The following is a 25231-nucleotide window of genomic DNA, read 5'->3' as shown; positions in this document are numbered from 1 at the left end:
CTGTGTGACAGGTGATTGCTGCTCGGCCTGGACCCAGTGGGCTGAAGGTACCTGTTTCCATGTTGTACCATTCAATCGATTAAATCAATCAATATAGGTTAAGGTGCAAGACTGGTAGCCAAAGGCCTTTAGTATTGGTCATAGTGGACTCATTGGGCCAAAGGGCCTTTTGCCATGTTGCATTCTAAAGCAAACTGAGAAGCAGGCCTGTACAATCCACAAGGTCTCCAATCTCATCTACAAAAGGGATTCAGCCTGTACTTCAGGTAGGCCTAGTTTTACCGCTCACAACTCACTACAAGAGAAAGTGAGCTTACATCCCCTTCCAGATCAATAGCACCAGCACTGGAAGAGACTAAGGACCTCAGGTCCATGTGTTCGGAGTACGCACAGACCTTGGTAGAAGTGCAGCACCACCTCACAACCCACCCATCCACCCCACCAGTCACTTCCTGCCCCATCTGTAGATGTCCCATTTTGGCTTTTTGGCACCTTAGACCCCATAGAATCAGAGTGGAAGCAAGTCTCCCTCGATCCAGAGAGGCTGCCGAGGAAGATGTATTTGAAAACAAAGTGCTGAGAATTAAGAAAACAAATTATATGGCCTGCCATCCCTAAGTGTTGCAAGTGTCAAAACGTGCAAAACTTGGGATAAATGGCTCCCTTTCAGAATGGCAGGCTAGTGGGGTACCGCAAGGCTCGGTGCTGGGACCGCAGCTATTTACAATATACATTAATGACTTGGATGAAGGGATTAAAAGTACCATTAGCAAATTTGCAGATGATACAAAGCTGGGTGGTAGTGTGAACTGTGAGGAATGGCGGTGCTGGCTCGAAGGGCCGAATGGCCTCCTCCTGCACCTATTGTCTATTATCTATAAAAACTGCATCTGATGTGGATATGGATCATGTGCAGGCAGAGAAGATTAGTTTAGCATCATGTTCAGTACAGACATTGTGGGCTGAAGGGCCTGTTCTTGTGCTGCACTTCTATGTATTCCTGTTCCTGAGATCCTCACTCTTTAAGGTAACAATCGGAAATACTTAGCATAGCATTAACTTGCACCTTCACTTCCTTCAAGTAGGTATACCATTGGGAGACCAAGTTTATTTTCCACTGATTAAAGAATTCACCTTAACTGATTGACCGACAGGAATCCGGGACCAGAATTATAGGATCCAGCACTCTGGAAATTGAAGGTGTGATGTGGAGTGGGGTCTATGTCAATGAGAAGATGCCTGCAGTGTAGATTAGCAGTGATGGTGCTACTTAGTACAAGGAACAAATTCAACAAAACCTCACGTTCAAGGAATGTAGAACAAATTACAGTCTGCTTTGTGGTTTGTGGAAGTAATCAGTGAAATAAAAGGAAGTCTAGTGAGATGGTATTGCCATGGCAACATCTCATAATAGCATGATTATATCCCATTGACAATAACACAAAACAATTTGGTACACTTAATGGAGATTCTGGAAATCTTCCTTAAATGTGGAGATTAAACGTTGAAGAATAATGAATGGCGGGACCTAATTGGGTTGTTGCAGTGACTCCTCTGGGATGCATCAGCAACAGAAGTTCTTCCAGCAATGGAAATTGTCCAAAGCTCCTGAACTACATTGTTCAAAGCTTCTGGATATGCTGAGATCATGAGCAGAACATAAAATGCTGGAGGAACTCGACAGGTCAGGAAGCATCTGTGAAGGAAAGGGACCCTTCTTCAGACTGAAGATCCACACAAAAAGCTGGAGTAACTCAGCGTGCCAGGTAGCAGCTCTAGGGAGAAGGAATAGCTGACGTTTCGGGTCGTTTCTGAAGAAGGGTCTCGACCCGAAACGTCACCCATTCCTTCTCTCCAGAGATGCTGAGTTACTCCAGCATTTTGTGTCTATCTTCGGTTTAGATCAGCATCTGTAATTCATTCCTACACACTTCAGACCGACGCTGAAATCATGTTGTTTTTTTCTTTCCTTGAAAGTTTCATTGAGATTATAAACCTTTTGGAAACTCGCAACCATTCAGCAAGTTTTAGAAGGTGGTTCGAAGTGGTCTAAACGGTTTCAAATTTTGCTTTGTATCTTTTGCTATGGTGAGCTGGTGGTGGAAAAACTGAATGTTAAAGGAGTAAATGCGGCTTTGATCAAATGGGCTTACATTTTCTTGGAAAGTATCAACTTTCTTGAGACCTGCATTCATCCAGGCAAATGAATATATCCCATTGACAATAACACAAAACAATTTGGTACACTTAATGGAGATTCTGGAAAACTTCCTTAACTTTTCACTCCTGATTTTCATTCAGAAAATGCTAGTACCCACTGCAGGATACCCACCCTCTGACCTGCCCCTGCATTTGCAGTTCTTTCTGTGCTCGGCCCAGATGAGTTTCTGGTCAATGGTGACCTCCAGGATGTTAATGGTGGGAATGGCAAAGTCATTGAATGTCAGAGATTTGCAATAGGAGTCTCTCTTTTTGGAGATACTCATTGATTGTCAATGTGCGGTATATGTGTTACTTGTCACACATCAGCTCTGGAATATGTCCTGTGTACAAAGGAACTGCAGATGCTGTTTTACACCGAGGATAGACACAAAATGCTGGAGAAGTCTATGGGTCAGGCAGCATCTCTGGAGAAAAATAATAGGTAACGTTTCAGGTCGAGACCTTTCATCAGAGACTTCATCAGTCTGAGGAACGGTCTTGACCCAAGACATCACCTATTCCTTTTCTCCAGAGATGCTGCCTTGACTCGCTGAGTTACTCCAGCATTTTGTGTCTATCTTCTGAATATGTCCTGTTCTTGTGGCAGGAAGATATGGGCTGCTCTCTTTCCTAAAGACCTGCAAGTGGAACTAGTGCATTGTACAACGATCAGTAAACATCTGACACCTGAACTTTTCATGGAAAGACGCACATTGAAGAAGAGACCGAGCTGACCGCACCCAGGACACTGCCTTGAGGAATTACTCTAGTGACATCTTAGTGCTAGAATATTTGACCCACAATAACCATCTTCCTTCGTGCAAGGTATTACTCCAATAATGACACCTATTGAGACCACTCTTTCTAGGGCAGTCACTCTCACTTCACCTCTGAAAGTGAACCCTTTGGTCCATATTTGAGGAGGTCCAGTACCAAGATCTCTTGATGAAACCCAAATGAGACATTTGTGAGCACATTGTTGGCGAGTTAGATCTGCTGGACCGCACAGTCAATGACACCTTCCATCACGGTTCCAATGAATGAAAGCAGGACTTATAATTTCAGTAATGACTTTAAGTTTAGTTTTAGTTTAGAGATACATTCCCCTCGGCCCACCGATTCCCTGTCGACCAACGAACCCCACACACTAATGCTATCCTACCCACACAACCACAACCAGAGAGCAGTTGGAAGGGAGTTAGAAGGTAGGAGGGAGACATTAATACTATCTACCTCATTGGGGACCCTCGTACCATCGTTGATCGGACTTTACTGGCTTTATCTTGCACTAAGCGTCATTCCCCAATTATGTATCCGTACATCGTGAATGGCTCGATTGTAATCACGTATTGCCTTGTGGCTGACTGGTTAACACGCAACAAAAGCTTTTAACTGTACCTCAGTACACGTGATAATAAACTAAACAGAACTGAACAAGGGACAATCTACAATTTTACAAAGCCAATTAACCTACAAACCTGTACGTGTTTGGAGTGTGCGAGGAAACCGGAGCCCCCGGAGAAAACCCACGCAGGTCACGGGGAGAATGCACACACTTCGGACAGACAGCACCCAAAGTCAGGATCGAACCCAGGCCTCTGGTGCTGTAAGGCAGCAGCTCTATCGCAGTGCCACCGTGCCAACCATTGATAGATGTTTGATAGGAAAAGATATGACAAGTTACTAAACTGCAGCAGGTAGATATAATGAAGGTGCAAATCTAACCGTGATCTAAACACAATTTGGAACAGGCACAAAGTGGTGAAGGATCCACTACGGGTAATTTCCACATTGTGCGCCTCCACACTGAAATATCCCTGAAGCAACACTTCATCTCTCTTGGGTCTATCTCAGGTTTCCTGGACACTTTGCTGGACTGTTTCCAGGACTCAAGAGATGCAGTTGGTAATGATATGAATATCAATGATCCCAATGGGGGATTAACTGGAGTTAGCTGAACAGTTGCCAGAATTCCTGCTTTGTATCAAGGACGGAGAAGATCTGTCCATTCAGGAAATGTGAATGATATTAGTGCAAAATCTGCACCATTATCAGCTAAAAACCTCAGCAACAGTCATCACAATGATGACAGACATTTTTGGATGACACAGATGTAATCTGGGCACCAAAAGCGTGGTCGACATACCCAAGCACCATGAATCCCAACAAACAACATACCATGAAGGCACTGGTGTGAAACAGCCTCTGAGAAAATGCAGAACAGGCAGCACATCATAGCCAATGGTGCTCTGGGGATTATTTGACAGAAGTAGTGGCATGTCGAAATTCAAGTGTTGCAGCTCTCTTTAACAATACATGGTGGAACATCCATGAATTAACAGGAAGACTACCGCTGCCCGTGTTATTAAAAGGGGCCATCTTATTAAGCCCCAGGTACCCACCCCGGGCAGTTCCACAGCAATCCTGGTAGTCATCTGGAACCAGACTAGATGGGCTCCACACTTGAGCAAGCCCAGTGATGGGCTGGAGCTGGAAGCCTCTGCTCTCCTCCACATTGAGCGAGCGAGCTGGCTGCCTTCCCAATGCACCAGGTCCTTTCACATGCAAATCCGTCAGCCTTTGTCTGCAATCTGTTCCGTCAAAAAACTCCGCAGAGTCGCGAGCACCAGGACACATGTGCTTCCTCACTCCCTGGGAGTTAACAGCTACGCCATCTCTTCCCCTTGCCCTGGCCAGGGGCTCCATGTCTGAAGAACAACCAACAGCTGCCACCTCCATGCTTGGCCCTGGATTATACAGGGCGCCTCGGTATCTGAGCTGGAGGCTGCGGATGAGGAATCGGGTGACTTGTGCTTGCCTGATCACTGCCTGTTCCTCTCCTGCACCTCTCAGCTTGTGTGTCATAGAATAATAGAGCCGTACAGTATGAAAACAGGTCCTTCAGTCCACCTTGTCCATGCTAACCAAGTTGAAATTCTTGAGCTAGTCCCATTCGGCTGTACTTGGCGCTTGTACGAGATCCGTCTGAAGAAGGGTCTCGACCCGAAACGTCACCCGTTCCTTCTCTCCAGAGATGTGGCCTGCCCCGCTGAGTTACTCCAGCTTTTGTGTCTACCTTTGGTTTAAACCAGCAGTTCCTTCCTACACATATCCCTTTAAATGTTTCATAAGTTCATAAGTTCATCGTAGGAGAAGAATTAGGCCAAACTGCCCAACAAGTCCCCTCGACCATTCAGCCCATCAAGTCTACTCTGCCGTTCAATCATGGCTGATCTATCTTTCCCTCTCAACCACATTCTCCTGCCTTCATCATATCATATCATATCATATATATACAGCCGGAAACAGGCCTTTTCGGCCCTCCAAGTCCGTGCCGCCCAGTGATCCCCGTACATTAACACTATCCTACACCCACTAGGGACAATTTTTACATTTACCCAGCCAATTAACCTACATACCTGTACGTCTTTGGAGTGTGGGAGGAAACCGAAGATCTCGGAGAAAACCCACGCAGGTCACGGGGAGAACGTACAAACTCCTTACAGTGCAGCACCCGCAGTCAGGATCGAACCTGAGTCTCCGGCGCTGCATTCGCTGTAAAGCAGCAACTCTACCGCTGCGCTCCCCATGACCACCGATATCTGTACTAATCTGTCGTATTTATTCACAAAATGCTGGAGTAACTCAGCAGGTCAGGCAGCAACTCAGCAGAGAAGGAATGGGCGACGTTTCGGGTCGAGACTCTTCTTCAGACTCGACCCGAAATGTCACCCATTCCTTCTCTCCTGAGATGCTGCCTGACCTGCTGAGTTACTCCAGCATTTTGTGAATAAATACCTTCAATTTGTACCAGCATCTGCAGTTATTTTCTTACACTATCTGTCAATCTCCGTCTTAAAGATATCCATTGACATAGTCTCCACAGCCTTCATGCAAACGTCGTTTGAAAGTTGTAATTGTATTTGCTTCTATGACTTCACCTAGCAGCACTTTCCAGATATGGACACCTTGTGTGTTGAAGCTGCTGGTTTCAATGTTTATCATCCTCCTGCCTGCCATCATCACAGCAACAGGCGTTCCCCGTGAAATGCTCCTCTCTAGTGCAGCTAATAGATCTGCCATCTCACAGCTCCAGCAGTCCAGGTTCAATTCTAACCTCAAGTTCTGTCTTTATGGAGTTGGCAGGTTCTCCATGTGACTACGTGAAACTCCCCCCTGAGCTCAGATTGTCTCCCACATCCCAAAGATGATGGGTTGGTGGGTTCACTGGCCACTGTAAAAGGTGGGTGTGTCAATGGGTGTGTTCATAAGTAATAGGAGCAGAATTAGGCCATTTGGCCCATCATGTCTGCTGCTGGAAAAATCAGTCTGGAGAAGGGTCTCACCCATTCCTTCTCTCCCAAGATGCTGCATGACCCGCTGAGTTACTCCAGCATTGTGTGTCTACCTTTGTCTTCTCTGCCGTTCAATCATGGCTGATCTATCTCTCCCTCTCAACCCCATTCTCCTGCCTTCTCCCCATCTCCCCTGACACCCGTACTAATCAAGAATCTATCTGTCTCTGCCTTAACAAATATCCATTGAATGTGGGGAAGAATAAAATGGGTTAGGGTAGGATTAGTGTAAAAGAAACATGTTATTTATTTTACTCCTGTGGACTCTGCATTGCACCACTTGTCTTGCAAGTGGGAGGGAAGAGTGCCAGTGAGAGCTATGCCATGTATTTGGGTGGTATGCCTGTCACGGTCAAATAGCTGGTCACGTCAGCAATCTGAGAGATGTGACTTATAGCAGTAAGTGAGTGACTCTGCAGTGAGGCATATGAATGTTAGGTATCTATCCTGATTGACAGAGATTGCTCAGGGTCATATCGCGGACATTTTAAGATCTTTTTTGAAAACCCAGCACTTCCCTGTATGGAACATAACAGCATTCAAGATTAAATCCAGCAATGAGTTTCCAACACAATTTCTGAATGATAAAAGCAATGATATCAATAGCAGATAATTACGTTAAATTTATCAATGTATTTTCAAATATCAGCCACAATTAACCAGTTCCCATGCATTAGATATTGATGCTTTCCTACCCACTTGCCTATTTAGATTTAGTTTTAGTTTTTTGGTTTTATAGGTACAGCTCGGAAGCAGGCCCTTTGGCCCACCGAGTCCGCGCTGACCAGCGATCCCCGCACATTTTCACTATCCTACACTAAGGACAAATTACCAAGCCAATGCATAAATGTACAATGTACAATAGACAATAGACAATAGACAATAGGTGCAGGAGGAGGCCATTCGGCCCTTCGAGCCAGCACCGCCATTCAATGTGATCATGGCTGATCATTCTCAATCAGTACCCCGTTCCTGCCTTCTCCCCATACCCCCTGACTCCGCTATCCTTAAGAGCTCTATCCAGCTCTCTCTTGAATGCATTCAAAGAATTGGCCTCCACTGCCTTCTGAGGCAGAGAATTCCACAGATTCACAACTCTCTGACTGAAAAAGTTTTTCCTCATCTCAGTTCTAAATGGCCTACCCCTTATTCTTAAACTGTGGCCCCTTGTTCTGGACTCCCCCAACATTGGGAACATGTTTCCTGCCTCTAACGTGTCCAACTCCTTAATAATCTTATATGTTTCGATAAGATCTCCTCTCATCCTTGACTTCTTTGGAAAGTGGGAGGAAACCGAAGATCTCGGAGAAAGCCCACGCAGGTCACGGGGAGAAACTCTGTACAGACAACACCCCCAGTCAGGAATCGAACCCAGGTCTCTGGCGCTGTAAGACAACAAATCTACCACGGCGCCACCGTGCCGGCCCCATTCTAGATTTATAAATATGCAACCCTTTAAATGACTGAAATTGCAGAATTTTCAGAAATCTAAATGGTTTAATTACCCAATTAGCGCTAATCACAGAGCAATAATTTGAGGTACAAGGGTTACTTCAGCAAGTTTCTGTTAATGTCTAATATCGGGATAACTAGGTAATGCTGTGGATTAATAACTCCAATCCAGTTCTATATGGAGTTGAAATGTCTTGTCAGATTCAAACCCTCTAGGCTCACTTTGTAACCGGTTCGGTTGCGGCAAAAATATTTGTCAAACAAACTCAAAAGAAGGCACATTTCCCAGCTCAAGAATTTCTGTCATACTTAGTGTAACAAGAAAGGCCTCTGAGCATTCACTGTATAAAATGACATGTGCAGGAATGAAACAGGATAGGTTTCAAGGGCACTGCAAATTTCTCCTAACATGTAGGTCGGTGTTGTAATCTGCGGGGTGTTGGTGTGCAAATAAAATAAAGAGTAGGATGTGTATAAATTAGTGCTCGATAACTCAGTTGGCCAAAGGGCCTCAACAATTCAGGAATGTGTTTAAAATCATGTGAGGAATAGATTGGGTAGATACACAGAGAAGGTGAATCGAGGACCAGAGGACATAGGTTTAAGGTGCAGGGGCAAAGATTTAATAGGAATCTGAAGGGTATCTTTTTCACACAAATGGTGGTGGGTGTATGGAACAAGCTGCCAGATGAGGTAGTTGAGGCAGGGACTATCCCAACGTCTAAGAAACAATTAGATAGGTACATGGATAGGACAGGTTTGGAGGGATATGGACCAAACGTGGGCAGGTGGGAGTAGTGTAGCTGGGACATGGGCCAAAGGCCTTGTCTCCACAGTGTAGACAAGTTGGAGTCATAGCAAGACACTGTGGAGACACGGCTTTTAACCTCCTTGGTCATACTCTACTTTTATTATCCTAAGTACTCAACTTGAATGATCCATCCTCTCAGACAAATATTATGATTCCGTTAGTTTTTCAAATCGAGGTCTTTCATCTTTAGTCATAGATAGAGTCCCAGAGCCATACAGCATGGAAACAGTCCATTTGGCCAACTGTGGTATCAAGCACTCATTCTACTTTTTTACTTTAATTCCCCCCTCAAGTCCACCAACACCCCCCAGATCCTAACACCGACCTGCAGGTTGGGAGTAATTTGCAGTACCCAGCAACCAACACAGGAGCAATCCCGAGCACATAGGTGTCCATAGGTGGTCCCCACCTGTGCTCAAAGGTGTGCACCACAGTGTTCACCCATTTTGTCAGCAAACACCTTCTGACAACCAGTAAGTAGCCACTGGAGGCTAGAATGCAGCTGGTGCAACAGCTGCTGGTGAATGAAGACATGCGGAACACAGCCAGGATAGCAGGGCCTAATCTGCAGGATCCACCAGCTGTTCTCACACACCTGATCCAGGTTGTGGACTGGAATCCATTTCTAATTCAGTGCTGGGAAAATAATGTGAGTGCAATATAATGTGTGCAATCTACGGCAAAGAAGCCTGTAATATAGCAAAGCTGTACTTTATACTTGTGTCGGAAGGAACTGCAGAGGCTGGTTTAAACTGAAAATAGACACAGAAAGCTGGAGTAACTCAGCAGTCAGACAGCATCTCTGGAGAAAAGGAATATATGATTTTTCGGGTCGAGACACTTCATCAGTCTGAAGAAGGGTCTCGACCCGAAACGTCACCTATTCCTTTTATCCATAGATATTGACTGACCTGTTAAGTTACTCCAGTTTTTTGGGTCCACCTAAAGCTATACACTTTCACTCTATTGATTTCTATTGAGACAGAATAAATAATAATCATGTGTTACTTGACTGCTGTACCTCAGTAACCCCTGCTTTTAAGTCTGAAGGGTCTCGACCCAAAACGTCTCCTTAAGGATAGCGGAGTCAGGGGGTATGGAGAGAAGGCAGGAATGGGGGACTGATTGAGAATGATCAGCCATGATCACATTGAATGGTGGTGCTGGCTCGAAGGGCCGAATGGCCTCCTCCTGCACCTATTGTCTATCATCTATTGTCTATAAAAGAGGGACTAAGGTGTGAGATGGAATGTCGATAGCAGGGCATTGGTTGATATCAGTCTTAAAGCAATGCTGCATTTTATGATATATATAACAATGCAAAATGACCTTGAGTTTATGTAGCTACTGCCAATTTGTTCATTAATGCATTAAAAAATGATTTGTTATTGATACTAATGTGGTAGATTTTTGAGAAACCCATCCAATAATTTACTCATAAGACCAGGTTTGAGATAATTAAATAGGATTGAGGTCTAAAAACTATCATCAGAATAAATTTGCCCCACATTGTCATACACTATCACTTCATTAGACTATATCACTCTGAATGTGTTTCTTGGATTTCTTTCAGGATCTTTCTTTCTTTCATTCTCATAATTATTTCACCAACTTGATGAATAGATTGGGTGGATGCACACAGCCTCTTGCCCAGAGTCGGTGAACCGAGGACAAGAGGAAAAGATTTATTAGGAATCTGAGGGGTAACTTTTTCACACAAAGGGTGGTGGGTGTATGGAAAGAGCTGCCAGAGGAGGTAGTTGAGGCAGGGACAATCCCAACGTTTAAGAAACAGTTAGACAGGTACATGGATAGGACAGGTTTGGAGGGATATGGACCAAATGCTGGCAGGTGGACTAGTGTAGCTGGGACATGTTGGCTGGTGTGGGCAAGTTGGGCGAAGGGCCTGTTTCCACATGGTATCACTCTATGACTCTCTCTATGAATCTAACTTCTACAGATGTGTCATAGAAAGCATTTTATCAGGATGCATTGCAGCCTGGTTTGGGAACAGCTCTATTCAGGACTGGAAGAATTTATTGAGTTGTGGACGTAGCCCAGACCATCATGCAAACTGACCTCCCTTCCATTGGCTCCATCTGCACTTCACGCTGGCTAAGCAAGGCCACCAGCATAATCAAGGACCAGTCTCACCTGGTCACTCCCTCTTCTCCCCTCTCCCATCAGGCAAGAGGTACATAAGTTTGAAAACGCATACCTCCAGATTCAAGGAGATTTTTTTCCCAGCTGTTTAGATTTTTTTTTAGATTTAGAGATACAGCGCGGAAACAGGCCCTTCGGCCCACCGGGTCCGCGCCGCCCAGCGATCCCCGCACATTAACACTATCCTACACACACTAGGGACAATTTTTACATTTACCCAGTCAATTAACCTACATACCTGTACGTCTTTGGAGCGTGGGAGGAAACCGAAGATCTCGGAGAAAACTCACACAGGTCACGGGGAGAACGTACAAACTCCGTACAGACGGTGCCCATAGTCAGGATCGAACCTGAGTCTCCGGCGCTGCATTCACCGTAAGGCAGCAACTCTACCGCTGCGCCACCGTCAGGCAACTGAATGGTCCTCTTATCAGCGAGAGTGTAGTCCTGACCTTCCATCTGCCTCATTGGAGACTTTTAAACTATCTTTAATTAGACTTTATCTTTTGCTAAATGTTGTACCATTTATGTGCGCACTGTGAATGACAATGGTAATCATGTATAGTCTGACTGGATAGCACGCAAACAAAAGCTTTTCACTGGACTTTGTACACCTGACCATAAGCTAAAGTAAACATTTCATTCAATTTCATTTTGTTGATCATATAATTTAATTTCATTAAATATCTTTGTTCAACACTGCCGATAATTAAACGTATGCTGAATTCAGTTGTTGATGAACACCAGTTTGCATTTCTGTAACTAACTTCTCTATCTTGAAAAAAATTATTTGAAAATTTATGGAGGAATTTATATAAAATCATGCTTCCATAGGTCAGATCTTCCATTTCCAGGGAGCCCCTGTATTTCAAGGGAAATAACGAACAACGTAATACTATGTTCGGAACAAAGTGATTTGGGTGAAAGTCTTGAAGTTAGCACCCGGCAATTTTGAGTTTGTGTAAACCCAGAAAAGCCTCAAAGTCAACCAACAACAAGGTAGGAACCAGTAATGAACCGAAATGCAGTAGGTTCCCTTCATGTAATGTTGGTAGGACAATTCAAAAGTTCGTAATTTCCAAAATTATTTTGCGAATCTGTGGAATTCTCTGCCTCAGAAGGCAGTGGAGGCCAATTCTCTGAATGCATTCAAGAGGGAGCTAGATAGAGCTCTTAAGGATAGCGGAGTCAGGGGGTATGGGGAGAAGGCAGGAACGGGGTACTGATTGAGAATGATCAGCCATGATCACATTGAATGGCGGTGCTGGCTCGAAGGGCTGAATTGCCTCCTCCTGCACCTATTGTCTATTGTCTAAAAGCAGAATTAGGCTATTCAGCCCATCAAGGGCAATTCAATCATGGCTGATCAATCTTTCCCTCTCAAACCCATTCTCCTGCCTTCTCCCCATAACCCCTGACTTCCGTACTAATCAAGAATCAAGAATCCTTGCTGTTGTGTGCATGCTGAGCGGTGAGAGGCTCAGTCTGGAGCTTTGAGTTCCAAAAGACTAAGTGGGCATTGCACAGTGACTGATTTCACCATCTAACTCCAGCAAATGCTTAGTGCAGATGTGCCGGTGGTCTCACTATTGTGCCATCCTGTGCACCACAAGATCCAAATATATGTAAGTGCATGGATTCCACTTTGATACCCAACCTGCCCAAAACGTGGTACTCTTCAAAGCTGAGGTTCTGATCGAGCTGCCACGACAGCCTTGCTATTCACACTGATGATTATTGTGATAACAATCTTGCATTAGAGTCTCCAACCTGTTAAAAGCTCTTTTAATAGCTCCTGCGGTTCTGAATTGATCTGGCCACAGTGGCAATCTGAGCTTTTGAAAGCAAAGTGTTGGTATAAATCTTACGCATGGACTAGGGCTTTTGATTGAAGATGCTCTATGGAGATATGGCTCACTACGCATACTTTAGATTGGTTACGCACTAGTTCCGCCAAGGTTGGTGGTCCACCAAGGTCCACCCAACACCGGTTCCACCAAGATGCAACACCGAACGCCACAGGAGATCCTTCTTCCCTGCTGCTATCAAACTGTACAACTCCTCCCCCTTCTGTCATGGGGTAGACTGACTCCCCTACACCTCCCTCCCCAATCTTTGCACATCCCCAATCCTTTCCACTCGTCACTTTAATTTCATATTTCATGTACCTTGTTGTGTTTTATGACTGCTGTCAGACCAATTTAGTGGGAGGGTGGTGAAGCTGTGGAATTCTTTGCCACAGAAGGCATTGGAGGCCAAGCCAGTGGATATTTTCAAGGCAGAGATAGATTCTTGTTCAATACGGGTATCAGAGGTTATGGGGAGAAGGCAGGAGAATGGGGTTAGTAGGGAGAGATAGGTGATTGAATGGTGGAGTCGACTTGATGGGCTGATTGGTCTAATCACATGATCTTATGAAAATGCTGGAGTAACTCAGCGGGACAGGCAGCATCTCTGGATAGAAATTTTTAAGGCAGTGATAGATTGATTCTTGATCAGTGCGAGTGTCAGAGGTTATGGGGAGAAGGCAGGAGAATGGGGTTAGGAGGGAGAGATAGATCAGCCATGATTGAATGGCGGAGTAGACTTGAAGGGCCGAATGGCCTAATTCTACTCCTATTCCTTATGACCTTGTCCTGAATTTCCCTCCTGGGATAACTAAAGTTCTGTTGTATCATTTCGTATCATATAAATGGAAATGGTGAATGTAATATAGGCAGTCTAGTCAAGTCGAGTTTATTGTCATATCATAGAAACATAGAAAATAGATGCAGGAGTAGGCTATTCGGCCCTTCGTACCAGCACTGCCATCCAATATGATCATGGCAGATCGTCTAAAGTCGGTAACCGGTTGCTACTTTTTCCCCATATCCCTTGAATCCTTTAGCCCTAAGAGCTAAATGTAACTCCGTAAACCCTCTGTGGCAGTCACTCACCATAGTTGCTGTCGTAGAAGATGATGAACTTCTGCCATCGCAGCTCGTTGACCAGCCTGAGCATGACGTCGCCGATGCGGATGAGGGGCCTGGCGGGCATCGTGTACTCCTCAAAGTCGGGGTTGCGCACGAACTGGCAGGCGGTGCGGGGCGTGCCCCCGTTGCTGCGCTGGATGAAGAGGTGGGGAATGTGCATGGTGTCCGTGAGCGACTGGAGGGCGCTGGCCGAGGTGCAGCCGGTGGAGGACACCAGCGCCAGGATCCCCTGGGTCATCAGATCGCATGCTGGAGGCAGAAAGGAAAGGACAGGGTTCATCTCCAAGAATGCAATCAGTGTTAAAAGCATGTGATCGCCAGCTCCCCATCAGGAGGTGGCCAGCACTAGTTGCATTACCTCGCATTTCATTTTGTTGCCTTCATTGCATTTCTCTCTTCCCCTTCACCCAAATTTGATTCCGGACCACATTTAAGTTTTAGTTTTTCGAGATACAGCACTGAAACAGGCCTTACGGCCCACAGAGTCCGCACCGACCAGCGATCCCCGCACACTGGCGCTACCCGACGGACAATTTACAATCTCTGCCCAAGCCAATTAACCTACAACTCTGCATGCCTTTGGAGTGTGGGAGGAATCCAGAGCACCCGGAGAAAACCTACACGGGGAGAATGCACAAACTCCGTACAGACAGCACCCAGAGTCAGGATCAAACCCGGGTCTCTGGCGCTGTAAGGCAGCAATTCTACCGCGGTGTTGCCCCTTCTTAAAAGCAAAGAAATTCCCAAACTCTGTAGCCATCCTATCACCAACTAGAGAGCGGTCCAAAGCTACCATCGACTTCATTGGAGACCCTCGGACTATCTTTGATTTGACTTTTATGGACTTTATCCAGCAATAAACATTAGTCCCTTTATCCTGTATCCTGTACACTGAGGGCGGCTTGATTGTAACAATGTACAACGAAGGATAATGTATAGTCTTTCCATTGACTGGACAGCACGCAACAAAAAAGCATTTCACTGTACCTCTGTACACGTGACAATAAACAAAACTAAAGTAAACTTGCAAAGATATCGTGTAAAAAATAGAGTGGAGAATCCATGATCCCTCAAAACGCAGGAAGACTGTGAAATGACCGGAATAAGAACTTAATATGTCACATGGACATATTATATAGACTAGCTTAAGACTGGGCTGATACCATTCCTATCTTTGACTGGAGTGAAAAATGACTCTATATCTAATATCGAGAGAGCTTTGTGTATGAAGGAACTACAGAAGTTGGCAGTTGTACAGGGCCTTGGTGAGACCGTACCTGGAGTATTGTGTACAGTTTTGGTCTCCTAATCTGAGGAAAGACATTCTAGCCTTAGAGGGAGTACAGAGAAGGTTCGCCAGATTGATCCCTGGGATGGCAGGACTTTCATATGAAGAAAGACTGGATAGACTAGGCTTATACTCGCTGGAATTTAGAAGACTGAGGGGGGATCTTATTGAAACATATAAAATTCTTAAGGGGTTGGAGAGGTTAGATGCGGGAAGATTGTTCCCGATGTTGGGGAAGTCCAGAACCAGGGGTCACAGCTTGAGGATAAGGGGGAAGTCTTTTAGGACCGAGATGAGAAAACATTTCTTTACACAGAGAGTGGTGAGTCTGTGGAATTCTCTGCCACAGAAGGTATTTGAGGCCAGTTCATTGGCTATATTTAAGAGGGAGTTAGATGTGGCCCTTTTTGCTAAAGGGATCAGGGGGTATGGAGAGAAGGCAGGTACAGGTTACTGAGCTGGATGATCAGCCATGATCATATTGAATGGCGGTGCAGGCTCGAAGGGCCAAATGGCCTACTCGTGCACCTATTTTCTATGTTTCTATGTTTCTAAACCGAAGATAGACACAAAATACTGGAGTAACTCAGTGCGACAGACGGCAACTGTGGAGAGATTCCTTCTACCCAGAGATGCTGCCTGTCCTGCAGAGTTACACCAGCATTTTGTGTCTATCTAGAGGGAGCGTTATTCTGTAATGAATCCTGGAAGTGCACCTGCCCTAAATGAGTTTAATGGGTAATTGTAGAAGAAGTTTCATCTTGTATCTTAGCTCGCTGAATTTGTGGTGGTTGATTGGCATAGGAGGAGGAGGTTTACTCTGCACAGATACTGAAATTTAAAAAAAGTTGTTACCAGTAATAATGGCCGTGAAACTGATCAGCAGACAAGGTTCATCATAATCTGCCACTTTTACCCAGTCTGATTCATATTTGATTCGAGACACACCAATGTGGTTGATTCTTAATTGCCTCTTCAATAGTTCTGGAGCAATTAGGAATGGACAATTAATGGTGGCACTGTTTTTTTAGTTTAGTTTAGAGATACAGCGCAGAAACAGGCCCACCGAGTCCGCACTGACCAGCGATCCCCACACATTAACACTACCCTACACGCACGAGGGACAGTTTTACATTTACATCAAGCCAATTAACCGACAAACCTGCAAGTCTTTGGAGTGTGGGAGGAAACCAAAGATCTCGGATAAAACCCACGCAGGTCACGGGGAGAACGTACAAACTCCGCGCAGGCAAGCGCCCTTAGTCAGGATCAAACCTGGGTCTCTGGCGCTGTAAGGCAGCAGCTCTACCGCTGTGCCACCGTGGAACCCACTGTCTTTTAAAACAGCCTGCGAGGATTTTGCAACGCCAGCACTGAACTTGCCTATTACTTGAAACTGTGTTTCATTGCCTCATCACACATTTGCAATTGTGATAAGACGATATTATAAATACAATCAAGTCAATCTCAATATAATAGGTAAAGAGAAGGGAAAGATGAGCTCCCAGGAGTCACATATAAATCAGTCTGCAGAATATAACTGCATTGGCGAACTATTATGCGAGACAGAATCCTGCATTGCCTGCAATGAGGTGGGTTGGATTGCGACAGAGGCCAAGCTTATGGAAGGACCATTCAGAAGTCTGATAAACAAAAGGGGAGGAAGCTGTTCCATATTCCAGTCAGACTCATTACAAACTGAACCATAAAATATCACAGCATGAAAGCCATCCACTTTAATCTGCGGGGTTTATTCTGATTCTTTGAAAGAGTTTTCTAATTTAGTGCTGGAACTTATCTTTTCTCTCAAAACTGTTTTTATTTGCAAGTGCGTGATCAATTGCCTTTCAAATGTTCTCGGGATTTGATTCCACCATCCCTCAGGCACTGCTTTCCAGATATCCACCAATTTATAAAGAAATTCTTCCTCCCTTTCCTCCCAGTTCTGTTGCGAACCATTTTAAATCTCCGATCTCTGCTAAATGACTGACTTGCCAGAGGACATATATTTTATGGTCTGCTTGATTGTACAAAACACTTTATTTTGTTTCTCTATACTCTTTTCCGAGAGGTCTCTAAACTCATAGAACGACACAGCATCCGCACCAAGGTCTTGATGGGGTTTTGATTTTGGATGATCAGCCATGATTATATTGAATGGTGGTGCTGGCTCGAGCGGCCGAATGGCCACTCCTCATAATCATGATCATAATCATAATTTAGTAGTAAAGTATGTTTTGCAACATATGAGGAATTTGGTTTGCCATACAGTCACCAAAAAAGCAACAAGACACACAACTAACTACATAAAATTTGACATAAACATCCACCACAGCGGCTTCGCCACATTCCTCACTATGATGGAAGGCAAGAAAGTCTTATCTTCTTTCCTCCTTTTTCTCCCACGGTCGGGGCAAGAGAACCATCCACAGTTGGGGCGATCGAAGCTCCCGCAGCCGGCGATCGAAGCTCCCACGTCGGGGCGGTCGAAGTTCCTGCGGCTAGGAGCTCCCGAAGCCGGTCCCCAACCAGAGACCGCGACCTCCACGATGTTAAAGTCCGCAGGCTCCCGCGGTTGGAGCTCTGAGGTCGATCCCTGGCAAAAAAACGGATCCTAAGCTCCACGATGTTAAGTCCCGCAAGCCCTCGCGGTTGCAGATCCCGGAGTCGGTCCCCAGCAAGAGGCCGCCAACTCCACGATGTTAGGCCGCAGAGAGGACGGACTTTCGATTCGGAAAAAGCCGCATCTCCGTCGAGGAAAGAGGTAAAAAATGTTTCCCCCACCCCCCCACATAATACCAACTAAAGGTACACAAAAACATACATTTTACCACAAACCAAAAGCAAAAAAGAATGAAAAAGATGAGACAGGCCGTTGGCGAGGCAGCTATTGTCCATGCCCCCTGCACCTATTTTCTATGTTTCTATGTTTGTATGTTTGATGCAGCTGTGTTTGTATGTTTGGCTCCCTTATTTAACAGGGTGTTATAAATGAGAAGCAAAACTCTATTACTATACGTGTAATGAGTGGCGAACTGAAGGAGCGCAGAGCTCATTAGGAGGAGTCAAGTTGTCCACAAGCTGTTCCTGCTACCACAGGACCAATGCATTTAACGGTAATTAAAATAGTAATTAATTTATTTTGCTCTCTGCCACTCTCACGTCCCACAGCCAAAGAGAAAAGTGTCCCATTGACAGAAAGGACTTGCAATAAATTATCGAGCAGGTAATTTCTTGAACTCTCAAGGTCTTTTGTGACCTGGTAATTAAATAAATACAAGCGGTCTGTTAAAGAAGACAAGCTGTAAGATCCTACTCCTCACAAAGAAGCTCTGAGGGACAGGTGGATGTTGCGGCCATGAAATTAAGCTGCGCGATTATTAATAGTTATTACATCAGGCATAATTTCTTACTTGCAATTATAACGTAGGATTTAAATTAACAGATTTAATTTAATTTAGATCCCCGCACATTAACAATAATCCTATACACACTAAGGGACTCTTTACACTTATACCAAGCCAATTAGCCTTCAAACCTGCACGTCTTTGGAGTGTGGGATGAAACAGAGGATCTCAGAGAAAACCCACGTGGTCATGGGGAGAACGTACATACTCTGTACAGACAGCACCCGTAGTCGGGATCGAACCCGGGTCTCCAGCGCTGCAAGTGCTGTAAGGCAGCAACTCTACTGCTGTGCCACCGTGCCAGTCCCTCCATCAGTGATGGGACACAGGGCAAGTTCATTTCCAACCTTATGCCTTGTTCTCAGAGCACAAACAGCTCCGGTGTTTCCCACACTTACATTTGGTTAACTATAGACCTTAACATGATGGAACATATAATGGACGACTTCAAAATGGGGTCTGAGTTTACATCAGAACAGCTGCCACCTTCTAGCCTAACTTCACATGAAGGCCTCACCAAGCACTAGACTCCAGGAATGGGGTACATCATTGTCTGATGGTGAGGTGGGTGGGATTTGGGGCAAGTGATCTTAGATGAAAAACTGCAAGTGGCGAAAGATTTTTTTAAACAAGACCATCTTACAATGAAATATATATAAATCCTTTAACCATGAAAAGATGGAGATAATGGTACAGCGTGGCTGAGGGGACGCAGTGTGATCAAAGGTACATGATCAAATGTAGACTTAGAGTGGAAAAAGCCCAAATAGAGAGAGACTATGGAATTATCTTTCCAAAGCCAGCGTTTGAGGCAGATTTAAGACTTAATCAGATAGATCACATGAACATGGATTAATATGGATCATGTGCAGACAAGATTAGTTTAATTTGGCATAATGTTCAGTGCCGATATTGTGTGCTCTAGGGCCTGTTGCTGTTCTGTACTTCGTATTGAATGGTCAGGTGGGCTAGAGGGTCTTGGTGGCATGCCTACTCCTGCTCCTATTTTCTTGTGTTCTTGTCCTCGGTTTCCTCCCACACTCCAAAGATGTACAGGTTTGTAGGTTAATTGGCTCGGTATCAATGTAAATTGTCCCGAGTGTTTGTAGGATAGTGTTAGTGTGCGGGGATCGCTGGTCGGTGCAGACTCAGTGGGCCAATGGGTCCGTTTCCGCGCTGTATCTCTAAACTAAACTAAAGTAACTGAGCAACTGCAGATGCTGGTTCATACCAGAGATAGACATAAAAAGCTGGAGTAACAGCAGGTCAGGCAGCATCTCTGGACCAAAGGAATATGTGACGTTTCGGGTCAAAACGCTTCATCATAATGAAAGATAGAGGTGGGGGAGCAGGGGATGAAACTGGAAGTGAGAAAAGACAAGAACAAATCAGTGCTGGCAACAGGTGACCTCAGGACGGGTGGAGTTCATAATGGCCCATTGTTGGCTGGCGAAGACAAGCTAATGGGAGGGACACAAGGACATGAACAGTGGAACTAATTGCAGGATGACGAGGGTGGGAGGTCTGAAGTAGGGTTCAGAGCTGAAACGTCACCTATTCCTTTTCTCCAATGGTGCTGCCTGACCTGCTGAGTTACCCCAGCATTTTGTGTTCTATTTCAATCTTCCAGATGTGTCAGGAATGAAAAGGAAGCTGAAGGGAGAAGAGAGATACAATTCAATTAGAAGAATTGGTGGTTTCCAATCTCAATATCATCTTCTCCATGACCTACAAACTTAGTAAATGTTTGAGTAACATTTACAAATTATTGGCAGAAACTCATGGGTTATGTTGAGCTTGGCATTCAGTATTGGTACTCAACAGAAATCTGCATGGGGATGTCCCAGATAGATTATAAATTGGACGTGTAATTGAAATGCGCAGAGGAATATTACACGTTAGCTCTAAAACAACCTAGAAATGACACCGACCAAACCACAAGATGGAATTTTGTTCCATTTTCTTAAATCATTGATGAGGCAAGAATACTTCACTCTATTAATTTAAATGGGAATCCTTTCAAGATTTATTTGTCAGAGCATCTTATAAAACAGGTTTCATTTGTTCAATTTCCCATTTCCTCAGGGTTGATTTCTTTTTTAATATTCTCTAGCTGTTAATAATCTCTCTCATTGTTACATTTAAGGGTAACATTCTAACAGTAACATCAATGAAAATAATCGTTCAACACAAGTTGAGAGTTTAAGCGTTTCCAACTAATTATTTATGAGTTGAGTCTCACAATTCTGTTACATCAATGGCCATTGAATTTGAGCATAAACACAAGTGGCCCTAAAGGTTGTTGTGGGTCCTGAGTGATACAACCTTGGGCCAGAGGGCAGCAAAGCAATATTTCTCTATAAGGGATTGGTGCTGTAAACTTCCTCTGGTGAGGTGAGGGGAAGGGAAAGATTTAAGAGGAACATGATGGCCAACTTTTTCACGCAAAGGGTGGTGCCTATCTGGAACAAGCTGCCAGAGAATGTAGTTGAAGCAGGCACGATCGCAACACTAACAAAACTTCTGGACAGGTCCATGGATTGTAAACATTTGGAAAGATAGCAGGCAGACAGGTGGGATGTGTAGATGGGGCAGCTTGGGCCAAAAGGCTTGTTTCCATGCTGTACGATTCAATGACTCCAAGACTTGAATCCTGCTGATTGACTAGTGAATAATTTTCTTAATGTGGGTCAATAACCAAGATCAAGGTTGATGGGTTATTGTGGGAGAGAAAGCACAGGATCAATGGAGATAACAAAGCCTAGCTGCTTGTTCTGCTGTCTTAGGTTGATGTTCAAGATACTAGGACTGTACAAGGAAGGAATTATTATTTATTTAATGAACCACGTTGAATAATTGTTCATCCGCATTACTTAGACCTGGACCTGGTCTGAAGAAGGGTCTCGGCCCAAAACGTCACCTATTCCCTTCCCGCAGTACTGCCTGGCCCGCTGAGTTACTGGTGGCCGATTAGGAGAAGGGGAGATGCAACGAGACCTGGGTGTCGTGGTACACCAGTCATTGAAAGTAGGCATGCAGGTGCAGCAGGCAGTGAAGAAAGCGAATGGTATGTTGGCATTCATAGCGAGGGGATTTGAGTATAGGAGCAGGGAGGTTCTGCTGCAGTTGTACAGGGCATTGGTGAGACCACACCTGGAGTATTGCGTACAGTTTTGGTCTCCTAATCTGAGGAAAGACATTCTTGCCATAGAGGGAGTACAGAGAAGGTTCACCAGATTGATTCCTGGGATGGCAGGACTTCCATATGAAGAAAGACTGGATAGACTAGGCTTATACTCGCTGGAAATTAGAAGATTGAGGGGGGATCTTATAGAAACTTACAAAATTCTTAAGGGGTTGGACAGACTAGATGCAGGAAGATTGTTCCCGATGTTGGGGGAAGTCCAGAACAAGGGGTCACAGTTTAAGGATATGGGGGAAGTCTTTTAGGACTGAGATGAGAACGTTTTTTTGCACACAGAGAGTGGTGAATCTGTGGAATTCTCTGCCACAGAAGGTAGTTGAGGCCAGTTCATTGGCTATATTTAAGAGGGAGTTAGATGTGGCCCTTGTGGCTAAAGGGATCAGGGGGTATGGAGAGAAGGCAGGAACGGGATACTGAGTTGGATGATCAGCCATGATCATATTGAATGGCGGTGCAGGCTCGAAGGGCCGAATGGCCTACTACTGCACCTATTTTCTATGTTTCTATGTCTATGTAACTGTTCGACAGTGGTTTGTCAGACCTACTGACCCAATGAAATCAATGATATGAAAACCACCTGTTCCCCCACCATGTCACCTCCTTCCCTACTCCACCAACTGAAGGCAGAAATAGGCCACCGTAACAAAAGTAAAGGTTTATATCAGTCAACTTATGGAATATTTATCAACATGCTGTTGCTTCAAAGGATCCCATCAACTCATAACGGAGATACACATGGAGCATCTATTCATAACCCATGGGAAATCACGAGAAAGAGAATCGAGCTCCACATTTAGCACTGCACCTGGCTCTGAGAGATGAGAACACTGCAACTTGTCAGAATTCTCTATTACATCAAAGGACCCTGACAGTGTGGAAACAGGCCCTTCGGCCCAACTTGCCTATAACGGCCAACATGTCCCATCTACACTGGTCCCACCTGCCTGCGTTTGTCCCATATCCCTCTAAACCTATCCTAACCATGCACCCGTAAATGTTTCTTAAATGTTGTGCTAGTACCTTCCTCAACTACCTCCTCTGGCAGCTCATTCCATGCACCAACCATCCTTTGTGTGAAAAAGGTTACCCCCTCAGGTCCCTATTACATTTCCCCCCCCCCTCACCTTAAACCTATGCCCTCTAGTTCTCGATTCCCCTACTCTGGGCAAGAGACTCTGCATCTACCCGATCTATTCATCTCATGATTTTGTACACCTCTATAAGATCACCCCTCACCCTCCTGTGCTCCAAGAAAGGGAGTCCAAGTCTGCTCAACCTCTCCCTACAGGTCAGGCCCACTAGTCCTAGCAACATCTTTGTAAATCTTCTCTGCTCCCCTGCCAGTTTGGAAATGTCTGTTGAGGCTGCGTCATTGAGCACCTAACATGACCAGAGATTTCACCATTTCATCAGGATCAAAGACTAGTGAACACAGATCGCCAACTGCAGTCCCGTGAACAGTGACTCCATGTGTGAACAATAACATGGTTCAGGGTTCACAGTCCAAGGTTCATACGTTAAGTGTGTGAATATCTATGTGGAGATCACACAACCGGTAAGCCAAGGAATCAGTCACACGGGACAACACGGTTGTGTAGCGGTAGAACTACTGCCTTGCAGCACCAGAGACCCAGGTTCGATCCTGACTACGGGTGCTGTCTGTATGGAGTTTGTACGTTCTCCCCGCGACCACGTGGGTTTTCGCTGAGATCTTCGGTTTCCTCCCACACTCCAAAGACGTACAGGTTTGTAGGTTAATTGGCTTGGTATAAATATAAATTGTCCCTAGTGTGTGCAGGGTAGACAATAGACAATAGACAATAGACAATAGGTGCAGGAGTAGGCCATTCAGCCCTTCGAGCCAGCACCGCCATTCAATGCGATCATGGCTGATCACTCTCAATCAGTACCCCGTTCCTGCCTTCTCCCCATACCCCCTCACTCCGCTATCCTTAAGAGCTCTATCCAGCTCTCTCTTGAAAGCATCCAACAAACTGGCCTCCACTGCCTTCTGAGGCAGAGAATTCCACACCTTCACCACTCTCTGACTGTAGTGTCAATGTGCGAGGATCGCTGGTCGGCGTGGACTCGGTGGGCTGAAGGGCCTGGATCTCTATACTAAACCAAAAACGAAGAATAAATTGGTTTGTGTGTGTGCAGAATCCGTATCCCCAGTGGTAATTGGTGTCTCTGTAGTGTAACTTTTAAGAGTGAGTTATTTTTTGTTAACCTAAAAGTATGGAGCAAAGGCGGACATGTGGAACAAGCTCACAGATCGACCTTGATCTCACTGACTGGTGAAGCAAGGCTGAGGGGCTAAATACCAAATGCCCTGAGTCTTTTACCGAAGCTTGTGCTGACTACGGCATTAATGAGAAACAATTAGCTGTTTGACATTAGAATAAGGCTTAATTAGCTCCAATAATAAATGAAGGACTTTGATCCAACATGAATTATTTTACTGCATTAACATGGCATCTACTCAGTATCTCTAAGCACCGAATTAGGCAGCAAATCACACTGTCTCATGTCTCACATCGCGCGGCACCTGCACTTTTACCAACAGATCCAGTTTCATGAGCCATAGTCACAGAGTCACACAGCACGGAAATAGGCCATTCAGCCCTTTGAGACTTTGCTGACAATGGGGAACAAACTGCAGATGCTGAAATCTTGCAGGGAATGCAAAGTGCTGGAGTAACTCAGTGGGTCCGGCAGCATCTCTGGAGCTCATGGAGGGGTGACCTTTCAGGTCAGGACTTGTATACACTGGAATTTAGAAGGATGAGAGGTGATCTTATCGAAATGGAAAAGATTATTAAGGGGTTGGACACGTTAGAGGCAGGAAACATGTTCCCAATGTTGGGGGAGTCCAGAACCAGGGGCCACAGTTTAAGAATAAGGGGTAGGCCATTTAGAACGGAGATGAGGAAAAACTTTTTCTGCCAGAGAGTTGTGAATCTGTGGAATTCTCTGCCTCAGAAGGCAGTGGAGGCCAATTCTCTGAATGCATTCAAGAGAGAGCAAGATAGAGCTCTTAAGGATAGCGGAGTCAGGTGGTATGGGGAGAAGGCAGGAACGGGGTACTGATTGAGAATGATCAGCCATGATCACATTGAATGGCAGTGCTGGCTCGGAGGGCCGAAGGGCCGAATGGCCTACTCCTGCACCTATTGTCTATTGAACCCACTTCAGAATGGGCACAAGGAACTGCAGATGCTAGAATCTTGCGAGGTACGCAACGTGCTGGAGTGACTGTGCATAATTTATGTTTTTGTGCATTTTCTGAGTGCATGTACCTGTGGTGTGGTTGGAAGCAAGGTTTCCATGTAACTGTACCTTACCGTATTTATGGAAAATTACAATAAACTCGAGT

The 25231-nt window shown here is 45.0% G+C and overlaps 1 protein-coding gene across 1 annotated transcript in view; it reads right to left on the bottom strand.

Moving 5' to 3' along the window:
• Positions 1 to 25231, bottom strand: part of LOC144609908 (glutamate receptor ionotropic, delta-1-like) — a 751523-nt gene that overhangs the window by 428873 nt on the left and 297419 nt on the right. Inside the window, 1 exon segment of the mRNA XM_078428307.1 lies at positions 13920 to 14204. Coding sequence (XP_078284433.1) covers positions 13920 to 14204 — 285 coding nt within the window.

This window comes from Rhinoraja longicauda, chromosome 35, assembly GCF_053455715.1.
Source record: "Rhinoraja longicauda isolate Sanriku21f chromosome 35, sRhiLon1.1, whole genome shotgun sequence".
Taxonomy (NCBI): Eukaryota; Metazoa; Chordata; class Chondrichthyes; order Rajiformes; family Arhynchobatidae; genus Rhinoraja; species Rhinoraja longicauda.
Note: the sequence above shows the minus strand (reverse complement) of the source record. Positions and strands in the feature narration are given on the sequence as shown.